Below are 14,152 nucleotides of genomic sequence, written 5' to 3'. Positions count from 1 at the left end.
TTAACATTGGCTGCGCCATGTTTTTGGTGGTTTATCTTTACGCCTCAAAACGCCTTACGTAAACGGCGTATCTTTACTGCGACGGGCAAGCGTACATTCGTGAATAGGCGTATCTTGCTGATTTACATATTCTAGGAGTAAATCAGCCTACACGCCCCTAGCGGCCAGCGTAAATAGACAGTTAAGATACGACGGCGTAGGAGACTTACGCCGGCCGTATCTTAGCAACATTTAAGCGTATCTTAGTTTGAGCATACGCTTAAAGTTGCGACGGCGCGGATTCGGACTTACGACGGTAGATACGCCCGTCGTAAGTCTTTATGAATCTGGCCCTCAATGTTTAAAGTCTAATACTCAAAAGTGCTCCTTAGGGTGAATGGATAAGTAGTGAATCTTCCACCAAGTTGTGCCACTAACTTCCAAAATGCACACTCACCAGACCCAAATATAATAATCGTGTGTGGATATCTCCTCTCTTTACAGCCAACATGCTGTTTCCCAGGTATAGAAATTGGGATGGATGTCTCCTCTCTTTACAGCCCGCACGCTGTTTCCCTCCTTTCATGCAGGGGGTGATACCTTAATTTTCTTAAAACAAGGGGCTTATCATAGTGTAGTTTGCTCAAAAAAAACACTTTATTAATATAAAACATATGAAATACACTCACATGGTATTGTGTCTCCAGACCGGCACCAGTCTTTCTAGCAGTACCGAGCGCCACCAACGCTCATCCGTGTGTTATTCCGTCTAACGGCGTGCGCTCCGCGTCTCGATCTCTATGCGGTTCAGCGACAGGGGGTTGGCGCATGACGTATTTCCGCCCAACCTGCGTTACCCAGAAGCCTCTACGCGTTTCGCAAGCAACGTTGCGTCATCAGGAAGCTGTGGGCGCCATGTTGGTTATGGTATTTATACCCTTACTATTCATACGTTGACCAATAATGTTTCACCCTTCCCCATTTGTATACAGTTCCTCACTGGCTCATAACGTCCTACTATGATCGTTTTTGGCTGGTACTGCTAGAATGACCTTACAGTGTTTCAATACATATTAAAAACTATAACATTTAATTTAAAATTAAATAAAAATAAAAGTCTTTAAAACAATAGTACTACAAATATCGATTAGACAAGGTATTTTAAGATGTGTATGCACTGCTATTACAGAAATATTACAGAAGATGTTACAAAAAAAAATGTTACAAAAAATGTAACAAAAAATTATATATTTTCTGTTATTTCATATGTTATTTTATATTCATGACATTAATCATTTAAGGAATTTTTTTTGTTTTCATTTTTATTTTCATTTTTTGTATACACGCATCTGGTAAATGCTTAAATGATTAATGGCATGCATATAAAATAACATATGAAATAACAGAAAATATATTATTTTTTGTTACATTTTTTGTAACATTTTTTTTGTAACATCTTCTGTAATATTTCTGTAATAGCAGTGCAGGCATAGCCAAAACTTTTTTTTTTCCAAACAAATGTAAGGTTAAAGTAGAACGAAACCTTCACATTAAAGCACAAGTGTCAGTGTATCTAAGAGCAGTAATGCTTACCGCATGAAAATTTGTGCATGATGAGCTTCATAAACCAGATATTGTGCTCTGCCCCCGCAACCTGCCAAACTTTGGGTCTGAACCTTGAGCAATGCATATATAATCATGGCATGCACAGATTACATTTTATTGTTTTTGTTATAAAGCAATCATTTAAAGCACTAATTAGCCTAAAACCATTTTTTTTTATATATTGTGGCATACCAATCATTAGATATGGTGACTATTAGTTTTAATTTTTTTAGGCTTTTTTACCCTCTGTTTTCATCTAGTGATCTCAGTGCGGAGGATTCCCCCATGCACATTGATTGGGTGGATGGGTGAATTTTTTTTATTTATTTTTTTAGTTCAGCCCGCTGGTAAACAAAAAAAAAAAACGGACTAATCTATGGGCTGCTTTATGCCATGTACACACGATCGGTTCATCCGATGAAAACGGACCGATTAATTTTTTCATCAGATATCCGATGAAGCTGACTTTCATCAGTCTTGCCTACACACCATCAGTTAAAAATCCGTTTGTGTCCAACGCGGTGACATAAAACACTACGACGTGCTGAGAAAAATGAAGTTCAATGCTTCCGAGCATGGGTCGACTTGATTCTGAGCATGCGTGAATTTTTAACCGATGGACTTGCCCACAGACGATCGTTTTTTTCTATCGTTGTTTTAACCATCAGATAATTTTAAAACAGGTTCTAATGCCACGTACACACGATCGGTTCATCCGATGAAAACGGACCAATGGATTTTTTCATCAGATATCCGATGAAGCTGACTTTCATCAGTCTTGCCTACACACCATCAGTTAAAAATCCATTCGTGTCAGAACGCGGTGATGTAAAACACTATGACGTGCAGAGAAAAATTAAGTTCAATGCTTCCAAGCATGCGTCGACTTGATTCTGAGCATGCATGGATTTTTAACCGATGGAATTGCCCACAGACAATCGTCTTTTTTCTATCGGTTTTTTAACCATCAGATAATTTTAAAACAGGTTTTAGGTTTTTTCACCGATGGGAAAAAAAACGATGGGGCCCACACACGATAGGTTCGTCCGATGAAAATGGTCCATCGGACCGTTTTCATCAGACGAACCGATCGTGTGTACGCGGCATTAGATCTACTAGTAGATCTAGATGCACTAACAAATTGAAGCCAAACTCCAGCTAATATTTTATAAACTGTTACAGCAAAAAAAAATATATATTTTTGGAATAAAGGTTTTACATACAGGTATATATATAAAAGCTGACCATTGTAACCACCCCTGTCAGTGTTAAATGGTTTGTCTCATCCCTATAACTGATACGTCTGCCAGAAAGCTAAAACAGCAGACTAAGGCCTCTTCCGCCCTAAGCCGGCGGATGACAGGGCGGTCCCTGCACAGTGTCTTTTCTCAGCTCTCCTCTATGGGGGGATCGGATGAACATGGATCGTCTGTCCGTGTTCACCCAATCCGATCCGCAGACGGATGGAAAAATAGGGTTTTCCTCCGTCTGCAGAATCAGAGGATTGCGGAACCGGGTGAGATTGGGTGTCAGCGGATGTTCATCCGCTGACACCCGCAATCTCGTAGGGACCAATGTATGTCCCTTTTTCATCCGTACACGGATGGATGAAAAAGGGGCCTTACTGGTTTGATCAACAAATGAAAATAGAAGAAAGAAAGCCTAAATATTAAAACAAATGTATCCATCACAGAATTGGTAAGCTGCAAAATAATAAATGTTTGCTTTTGCATTTATTATCGCTTTAAACCTCAGCTAATAAAAGGACATGTAGCTACAATTTTGTATTATGCAAATAGTAAGGAAATAAACATAATACGTTACATAACTAGGTGTGGTTTAATAGCTGTAACCAAATTATACTTCATCTAGATGAGTGGCTGGCATATAAAAAAGGGTTTACAGTGGTATCAGTGTGTAAAGATGAGATAGGATGCCAATATATTTTAATCAAAGATCATAGTTGTTGAGCGGGGGGGGCGCATTAAAGTTGTTGAGCGGGGGGGCGAATTGAAGTTGTTGAGCGGCTTCTCTTGCAGTGCGGGAAAATTAACCCTTTAGCGGGACTGCAGGAAGAAGCTGTCTGTGTGGGAAAGTCCTGCAGAATCCGTGCGTGTTGGGAGGTATGCGCAGGACCGCCATCAGGAATTTTGGGGCCCCTTACACAGCTTAAGGCATGGGCCCCCTGGAGCAGAGAACCGGGGGGGGGGGTGCTGCCCCGCCTGAAATTGAAAAGCGGAAGGGATGCCGCAAATTGAGAAGCGGGGGGTGGGTCGTTACAAAAAAAAGAAGAAGTAAAGAAAAAAAATATATAGATATAAAAAAAGGGGGGTAGCCATCCGGGGTCCTGGGGACCTCTGGACCTTTTAATAAAAAATAAAAAATATAAACAAAAATAAAAAAATAAACATTTATAAAAAAAAGGGGGGTTGTCACATGGGGCCCTGGGGACCTTTGGGCCCTTTAATAATAATAATAATAATTATATATATATATATTTTTTTTTCAAAGCCATAACAGGATGTGAGTGGAAATCCCTTCAACGTGAGGGAAATGCCTGATTGTTTACCAGGCTCACCAGAGCGAGTGCTCCCATTGAAAGATTTCCCCTCTATTGTTGTAGCGTCATCCAACAATTTAGGAATTTATTTTACTCTGACTCTTGGTGATAACAATCAACAGGACAAAAAGACAGTGTAAATCTTCCTAACAGGGATATAGACAGCAATACAAAACAGAGAGGTGTTCTAATACCTTGCCACTCTATACAAACCTGTGTTGTGAACATTGTAAATTAATTTCTTCACAATGCCCATTAATACTTAAAGCGGTGTTTCACCCTGCAGAACAACTTTTTAGCATAAAATTAGGCATAGTAGCGTGAGCTACAGTATGCCTGTCTTAATTTTTTTATCCCCGTACTCACTGTGTAATCGTACATAGAAGATTCCGACTGCCCGCGGGGAATGGGCGTTCCTTTCAAGAGGGGGGGTGATTGACGGCCGGCTCTGGCACGTCACGCTCCCCGAAGACAGCCGGAGTAGGTCTCGGCTCTTCACGGCGCCTGCGCACAGACTATGCGCAGGCGCCGTGAAGAGCCAAGCCTATTTCGGCTATTTCCGGAGAACCGTGACGCGCCAGAGCCGGCCGTCAATCACCTTCCGTCTGGATTGGAACGCCCATTCCCCGTGGGCAGTCGGAATCTTCTATGTACGATTACACAGTGAGTACGGGGATTTTTTTTTATAGGGTGAACCCCCGCTTTAAGTGAATGGGGACTTGTTTTAAAGTGTCTTTACTGCTTGTTTGGTATGTAAATACTTGTTTGAAAGGTTAAAGTAGTTGTAAAAGCTCTGGGTTTTTACCTTCATGCATTTTATGCATTGCTACTTCTTGTGGAGTTGGCAGATGTAAGTCTCCTCAAGGTGGATACCAGTAACATTAAAAACCCAACAGATATTAAACGCTTTCTCACTTTATCTAAATATGTTTGACTTGGCGTTCCAGTTTAATTGATGGTGGGTAAGATTGGTGTTATTGAACACATTACAGGACTCTATCTTTTATACTTCAGGTGACAGTGCTGGAGGCCAGTAACCGCATAGGAGGACGTGTACTGACCTATAGAGATCCAGAGGGCTGGTATGGAGAACTGGGACCCATGCGTATTCCTCCATCTCACAGGTATTTATAAAAAGCTCTTTTATATTGATTAAAAAAAGATTTTATTTTACATATAAAATTAATCTTTGTATCTTTTGATAATTAAAAACTAAGGCTGCCAATTCCTAGATGATTCAGATTTTTTTACATTAAAACTCACACTATATAATGTTCAATAAGTGCAGAGAGTCCATCTCTTTCCCAAAAAGCGTTATTAACTTTAATATGTAAAATTCGTAAAACGTGCATTTGTTAATTTTTACAGGCTTATACGGGAATTCATTCGTCAGTTTCAATTGCAAATGAACCCTTTTATCATATCTAATGAAAACAATGTATACTTGTTCAATAACATAAGACAACTGCAAAAGAATGTTGATAAGATGCCAAACCTGTTTGGGTTTGCATTGAGCCCTGAGGAAGAAGGAATATCCGCTGATGACCTATTTTCTAAAGTGGCATTCAAGGTAATCATTGTGTCTCAGAATATACCATGTCCCCAGTCAGGGGTGTATTCAGGTTTTGTGCTGCTCTAGGCCTGACTAAACTCGTGCACCCCCTAATTTACATGTGACCCACCCCTTCCTGTCAAGGCCACACCCCTTGCGGTTTAAGACCCACCCTGAAATTTTCAAGTGGGGACACTAGTTCTGATGGCCTGGGGTGGAGGGGGGGCAGTGGATTCCCTTAATTTGCATAGATTTCCTCTCACTTCCTGTTTGGCTATGTGACATGAAGTGAAGGGAAATCTCTGCAATGGGACAGGGATGGTAAAAAATTAGAAGCGACGCCCCCCCCCCCCACAGTTGCAGAATGCCAACTGCCCGCAAACTGGAAGCAGTGCGACCGATTTATGGGGGGCGCTAAACTAATTTGCCCAACAGTGTAGCGCAAGCCGGCGGGGACACTGTGGGTGCTGCCCCCCTGCAAAGTGCTGCCCTAGGCCTGGGCCTTGTTGGCCTATGCCAGGATACAGCATTGTCCCCAGTACTGGTTCACAGTCATGAATAGCATGGAGCTACTGGATGTATCTAGGGGTTTTGGAGGACTCGTTGGTCGAAGAGATGTGATGACAGGAGTACAATGTATATCCAGGATAGAACAGAACAGGAGAGCATGTGTAGGATCAGAGCAGTCAGAGTATATCTATATATATCTATATATATATCTATATATATATATAGATATATATCTATATATATCTATATATATATATATCTATATATATCTATATATAGATATATATATATATTTATACACTGCAGGGCTCAAAATTTTAAGTCCTGAGCTACTAGCCACAGGCCTTAAGAGTTACTCGCCACCAGTTATCCCACCCAACCCCTACCCTGCCCGCCCCTAATTCCACCACTAAACACGCCCTTGTAAATACTGAGTTAAATATTTTATGCAGAATTAAGTTACACAAATAATTATTAACAACTTTAACAATATTAACATAAAGCATCAGACTCCAAAGTTCCCACTTACATCACAGTCCAAAAAGTTGTCCCTTACATCATAGTCTGCAATATTCCCCCTAACATTATGGTCTGCAATGTTTCCCTTTACATCAGAGTTCCCACTATAATTTTAGTCTGCTCTCTGCAGTATTGCCTTTTACATCAGTGTTCCCCCTTATGCCTGAATCCTTTTCAGTCCTTTAGTAGTGGGTAGATGTGCCAACTGACTCTGTCATGGGCACATCTACCCAGCACCGGAGGGGCAGGAGACTGTCCAGAGCGCGACTGAAGATCAACTTTAAAGAATATTGCGTATGGCCATCTGCAATCAGATTGGACAGCGTACGGCTATCTGCAATTGGATTGGACAGTGTACTACCATCTGCACTTAGAATGGACAGCGTACGGCCATCTGCAATCAGATTGGACAGTGTTTCTCTTCTGTCAGCATGCAGCTTGGTATTGTTCTGCAGATGTGGGACTATAAGTCCCAGCACTCTACAGGCAGGTAATGGGTAGAAGCACAGCTCCTACAGACGCTCTTATTGGATATTATTGATAAACTACAAATTCCCAGCATGCCTTGGCACTCTTCTGCATGCAGGGCCATCTGCAACTTGTAGTCCTCTCTCTCCCCGGCCGGTCTTACCCTCTGGTGGGGAGGACAGCTGTACCAACTCCATCTGGTCTATGCTCCCCGGCTCCGCTGTACTCGGCCTACTGGCTGGCACACTGTCCAGGGCCCTGAGGCAGCAGCTGGCATTCATGGTATACTTCCTCACTCGGGCAACCTTGTTCCTGTGTCCTCAGGCCCGCCCGGCTGCCCCTGCTGTAGCCTGTAGTTGATAACAGGCACCGCCATGACATCACCATCCATACGCCCGGCTTCCCGCTCCCCAGAACTGTGCTTGTTCAGTTCCAAAGCCTGCCACGGCCATGTTTTTTACAGGCAGCAGCCGTCTGTAACAGGACGTTTGGCAACCTTGCTCCATGCTCGCCCTCAACTTAAATCCACTTGCCAAATCCGAGCAGGCAAGTGGAACTATTGAGGGCTGTATACAGTATATACACTCACCAGCCACTTTATTAGGTACACCCCGTACACACAACCGTTTTTCACATTGGAAAAAGTCCGATCAGACCTTTTGGCCGGGAATCCCGACCGTGTGTATGCTCCATCGGACTTTTTCCAACAGGAGAACTGCCAGAAAAAAAAGAGAACATGATCTCTTTTTTCCGTCAGGAAACAATCCTAGCCGGAAAAACGTTCGTCTGTATGCAATTTCAACACGCAAAAGAACGTGCATGCTCAGGATCAAGTTGACGCATGCTCAGAAGCAATGAACTTAATTTTCATCTTCATTTCACCAAACTTTTGTGTGACCGTGTGTATGCAAGGCAGGCTTGAGAGGAATTCCGTCTGGAAAACCATTGTTTTTTCTGACGGGAAAACCGCTCGTGTGTGCATAAGACCTGGCTGGTAAACCTGGATCCTTGTGCCCCCACTGATAGAAGCCCGGAGAGCAACCCTATCATGCTTAAAAGTGGAATAACAATTGTGCTTTAATGACAGTTCTATAATTTGAGGGCCCTTGCTGTTTGGTAAGCAGTTTGTCTGTATAACTGTGATGCTTTGTGGAGCCTTTTATGACACTGTAAACAGTGCTGGGATTTCCTCTTTGGATTTGGTTTATCATTATATATGAACTCTATAGTGTTTATATGCACATCATGGTTCATTGTGGGGATTGTTTAGAAATTATGGTGGTACTTTAGCGCTGGGTATTTCTGTATAAAACTAAAAGTATATTCCTAGCTAGACTAATGAAGACACAGAGAAAGGAAATAGAGTGTCAGTACAAATTGGGCAGACAAGAGCAGGTGGAGTCATGACTAGGAGCAACAGCATACAAATACAAACAGACAGCAACCAGTGAAAAAGTCAATGCAGATGGGTAAACAGGATCAGAAGCCCAAAACATGATATAACTTAACCTTTACATAAATCTAATCTTCATTGTAACATCTCACATTTTTTTTCTTTAGTTTGTAAGAAAAGTTGCTGGAGAAAACTGCTCTGGAATCTTGGACTCACTTGACAAAATTTCCCTTCAGGTAAAATGATAAGGTCAATAACACTGAGAGCACAAATATCCATTGACTGTACACAGGGATCTCTCTAGATGTGTATTTTGCTTTTCACATTAGCAGGCATGAAATCAGCTGGGGTAAAAATTGGGCAGATATTTGCTACACTTACAAAGGGGATACTTTTAGCTAGTTGTGATGTCCAGTACTTTTGTTTTAAGTTCTAAACACGTTCCAATCTTTACAATATATGTGGAACACATATAAGTGAATTTCACTGCTATAAGCAACCATTTTTACTGAATGAAACTTGTTCATTCAGTGTGTTTTGTTGCGATTAGCTGTGATTGGTCACAGGTAATCACATGGTACAGATGGACTGTGATTGGCCCTGTCTGTACCATGTGATCATTGTGACCAATCACAGCTAGCAACATACTTGTATAGAATGGATGGCATGAAAGGAAGCCATCCACTGTTTACAATTGTCATATGATCACATGGTACTGGCAGCGGGCTGGTACACCGATTAGCCATCGACTGTGTCCGATGGGCACAGCCAATGACAGATTGCGCTGCAGCACGGCCACGTGCAAGGCGCGATCCGGGAGAATGTCATATTACATCCACCCTGATCAAAAAATGTCCCGCCTGGCTGTCATTTTTCTATAGGCCAGGTAGAAGCTAGTTAATTTGTGCTAATTAATGTAGAAATTGTGAAATAGCTGCAGCTCACCACATGTACCCCCGTGCACGAATTTTAAAGTTTAGTAAGTTCCCATCTCTGCAAAACCCTAATACTGTTCTTTTATTTTTTTCTGCAATAGTCTATCCTGGCGGATGAAGGACGTTTAAGTGCTGGTGCTATTAAGATGCTTGGAAACTTCATGAATACTAATGGTCAGCCCTACGTCTCTTTTTTCGAAGCAGTTATGGATACGTATATTTTTAAATCCCCAAGGTACAGTAAAGAAAAGTAAATGCAAACATGTGTCATGTTCCCTGTATTATCCTTTATTCAAATATACAGTATATATATACCAACAGCTTAAAGCGGAGTTCCACCCAAAAATTGAACTTCTGCTATTTGGATTCCTCCCCCCCCTCCGGTGTCACATTTGCCACCTTTCGGGGGGGAGGAGGGAGCAGATACCTGTGTAATACAGGTATTTGCTCCCACTTCTAGGCATAGATCACTGCAGTGACACATAGGTCCCAGAAGACAGCAGGGACCAGTGGGAACGAGGCTTCCACAAGGCTTCACTTCCTGATTCCCTTACCGAAGATGGCGGCGGCAACACCCAAGAGCCGACAGACAGATCGGCTTTGGCTGCCGACATCGTGGGTGCCCTGGAAAGGTAAGTGTCCATATATTAAAAGTCAGCAGCTGCAGTATATGTAGCTGCTGACTTTTAATATATTTTTTTTCCGCAAGAACTCTGCTTTAAAGTGTGGTGAGCTGGGTTTGGTTTGAGCAGGTTTCAGCAAGCTTCAAAGGATTTTCGATGCCAAACCCCACTGAAGTCAAAGGCAGCCAAATCTGTAAAATCAAAACTGCCCATTTTATAGGCTAATAGACAAAGGGTTGTCAAAAATGGAATGGGGGATAGGTGTGGACACTGCTTTGGAGAACATGTACCAATGCAAAAAAAAAAAAAAAAAAATATTCCATCAATCCAGGAGCACTTATTTTTGAATGCACTGACATTTACAAAGTAGAAATCTGTTTGAAATCGCTGGCAAATGACATTTTTTCTCTTGGCATTTATTTTTATTTCACAAAGGAAAATGGAACAGAGCCACCAAACATACCCCAAAATAAATAGCAAACCCCTAAGACCTACAATGAAATGTAATTTGCTGGTAATTTAAAAAATATCACTTTATTTTTTATTTTGTAAATGTCACAGATTTAAAAAAAATATGTGTAGCATCTCCCTTAAAATGCATACCAGACTCTTGAGTCTAGTATGGATTTTATGAAGAATTCTGTCACAAAAAAACAGGCACGTTGGCAAAGTACCCCTCTGGCAAAGCACATTGTTGATGTCACTATGTTGATAAAGACAAGGGCCTTTTCCCCACAACCCTGGCCCAGTGGTCGTGGGTGGTCTGCAGGTGGGGAATATGGGAATTTGAAAGCCCAGTTTATTAATAAGGGGGCAACTATATATATATATATATATATATATATATATATATATATATATATATATAACTATATATACCCAATGTGGGTAAGGGGTACTATGGAAATTTAAAATGTAAACAGTAAAAAAGAACACAAACAGTATTTGACAAGACTTTCAATGAAAAAAAAAAGACATCCCACAATGTACACCCACTGTCAACTATGTTGTCCAAGGATGTCGATCCATGTAAATTATGAGTCCTGCCAACTTGTCGTAACAAAAAAAAAGAAAAAGCGCCTGTCAGGACACATCTAGACTGTTTGTTTGCCTCCCACCAAATGACAGTGACAACTGTTATATACATGGGTGTGGGGGTCTCCCGTATTATGTCATTGACTATATATGAACATGACCATATAGGTCAATGACATCTAGGGATCACAGAAACACCAGGGTACTAGGGAGAACACAGACATACGGTTTACTGTGCATGTACAAGTAAAAATAAAAAAAGCAACAAAGCCCATTTCCATCTGGCAGGATGGGATGAGGTAATTTTAATATACTTACACTTAAAACTTTTCATAATAGTTTGGACAGGGTAGTAAAAGATTACTTTAACTGACAATTGTGCGGTCGTGTGACACTATACCACCAATTTTTTTTTCCACACAAATAGAGCTTTCTTTTGTTGGTATTTCATTTTTATTTCTTGCCCTATAAACAAAAAGAGATCGACAATTTTGAAAAAAAAACTATTTTTTACTTGTTGCTATAATAAATATCCAAAAAATAATAATTTCTTTATCAGTTTAGGCCAATATGTATTCTTCTACATATTTTTGAAAAAAAAAAGCTTCTATTGATTGGTTTGTGCAAAAGTTATAGCAAAAAAGGGGATAAAGTTATGGCATTTTTATTATTATTATTAATATTTTTATTTTTTTACTAGCAATGGCGGTGATCAGTAATTTTTAGTGGGACTGTAACATTACAGTGGACAGATCAGACACTTTTGACACTTTTTTGGGACCAGAGACATTTATAAAGCGAACAGTGCTATAAAAATGCACTGTTTACTGTAAAAAAAAGACACTGGCAGGAAAGGGGTTAAAACTAGGGGTGATCAAGGGGTTAAATGTGTTCCCTGGGAGGTGTTTCTAACTGTGGGGGTAGGGGACTGAATGGGAGTACAGAGAGATCACTGTTTCTAATCACTATTAACAGATGATCACTCTGTACTTCCCTGTCCATATGGGGATCTGTTTGTTTACATTGTCAGATCCCCATTCTGTCTCTCAGTGGAGTGATCGCGGGTGGCCTGTGGACATCACAGGCACGCGCATCAGCTTCCCTCCTGTGCAGCGGACACGCGCGCCTGCTATAGCTGTTAAAGGGACCGACGTAAAGCTATGGCGATTCATGTGGGAACAAGCCGACTTGCCGCAGTATAATGATGGCAGCTGGTCAGCAAGTGGTTGATAAAAAAAACAAAAAATCAGTAGACACTAGTCCCTCCAGCTCCATTATTACTAGAGACTGGGACCTGTCTTTGTCAGCTTAGTCATCATGCTTGGTGTGCTCAGGGTGTGTTTTTCTAAGTACAGAAACCTTCACTGCCCATTGATACAAATGTGCAGCTTGTGGGCGTTAAAGACCCCCTCCTTGGCGCCACCATATGTGTTATGTAGATGGTAAAATGTTAAATGCCTAAATGAATATATTTAATGACTTATAGAAATGAATATAGATAGGTGTGACCTAATTAAAAAAATATTCTATTTCACCAGGTTAGATGAGATTACTGGAGGCTTCGATCAATTGCCCTTGTCCTTGGCCAAATATTTGGGAAATGTGATCAGATTGAAATCTACTGTAGTTAAAGTCAGGAGGAATGAAAAATCAGTGATTGTCTCATACCGTAAAGATAAAACCACTCCTCCCACCAATATAATCGCGGACTATGTTATCGTTACATCCACCGCAAAGGCAACCAAACGTATTAAGTTCAGTCCTCCTCTGTCCAATGAAAAGGATTTTGCATTGGGTAACATCTACTATGCAAGTGCCACTAAAATCTTACTGGGCTGCACTGAGAGGTTCTGGGAAAAGGATGGTATAGTTGGTGGGAGTAGTATCACTGATCGCCCATCACGTTCTATCTATTACCCAAGTCACAACTTCACTGGAGGAAGAGGAGTCCTCCTTGCATCATATACTTGGGCAGATGAGTCATTGTTCTTCCTATCCCTCAGTGATGAAGAGTGCATTGACATTGTTTTTGAAGACTTGGCTGCCATCCACTTGAGATCAGAGAAGGAGCTCCGACGCCTTTGTCCTAAGACTGTGGTGAAGAGGTGGAGCCTGGATCCATATTCCATGGGTGCATTTGCCTATTTCATCCCGTATCAGAATAGTAACTTGTTTGAGTACCTGGCTCAACCTGAAGGCAGAATATATTTTGCAGGAGAACACACTTCAGCTCCCCATGGTTGGATTGACACAGCTATTAAAAGTGGCCTGAAGGCTGCAAGAGCTGTTCACAGAGATGCCAACACATTTCTCCACAGATAATTTTAATTGCATACGTGTATGAATATCAATATTTCTTGGTTCTGGAAATATACACTCAATGTCAAGCAGTGTTCTTTAAAAATTAAAAAAAATTATCTTCAACTAGTCATGACTGGAGTTGCGTTCGAATCATAACCTTTAGTAGTCTATTTATAAAATAATTTGCTGAATAAATATGAAAGCATTTGCCCAGCCGTCACAAATTTTCACCATATTTTTCCTAATACGTTTTTAGAATCATCAGCCCTATCGGTCATAATGCAGCCTTTTCCTGACATACCTGAATCAAGAAAAAAATGAAGGCCACTAGAAGGAGCTGACAATAATAAGAAATAAACGTATTAGGAAAAATATGGTAAGATTTTGTGACAGCTAGGCGAATGCTTGTAAATTTGTTTAGCATTTTTATTTATTTTTTAGTTAAAAAGTCTGATGGTAAGTTGAACACAATCTTGCACAAACATACAATTATTATTGCAACACCCAGTGAATGGATCGTAGGCAGGTGCACCACCACCAAATAAATAACTTGCTTACGAGTTAGTAATGGCTTAAACCCAGCCCAGGCCTTTATCCTAATGGATATTCATGGAGATCCTATATGGATGGCGATGACCTCCAGATCCCGATATGCACAGACTCCTGAGCCCC

General features: G+C 40.9%; 1 protein-coding gene across 1 annotated transcript in view; it reads left to right on the top strand.

Annotated features, from left to right (window-relative positions):
* The window catches only part of LOC120915364 (L-amino-acid oxidase-like), a 34,524-nt gene extending 20,916 nt beyond the window's left edge, over positions 1-13,608 (top strand). The window contains exons 3-7 of the mRNA XM_040325793.1: positions 5,159-5,268; positions 5,513-5,714; positions 8,754-8,822; positions 9,623-9,756; positions 12,718-13,608. Coding sequence (XP_040181727.1) covers positions 5,159-5,268; positions 5,513-5,714; positions 8,754-8,822; positions 9,623-9,756; positions 12,718-13,501 — 1,299 coding nt within the window. The 3' untranslated portion in view covers positions 13,502-13,608. The remainder of the gene's footprint in view (positions 1-5,158; positions 5,269-5,512; positions 5,715-8,753; positions 8,823-9,622; positions 9,757-12,717) is intronic.
* The last annotated feature ends 544 nt before the right edge of the window (positions 13,609-14,152 follow it).

The sequence above is a fragment of the Rana temporaria genome, chromosome 10, assembly GCF_905171775.1.
Source record: "Rana temporaria chromosome 10, aRanTem1.1, whole genome shotgun sequence".
NCBI lineage: Eukaryota > Metazoa > Chordata > Amphibia > Anura > Ranidae > Rana > Rana temporaria.
The sequence above is the reverse complement of the archived record's forward strand: the minus strand, read 5'-3'. Positions and strand labels throughout refer to the sequence as shown.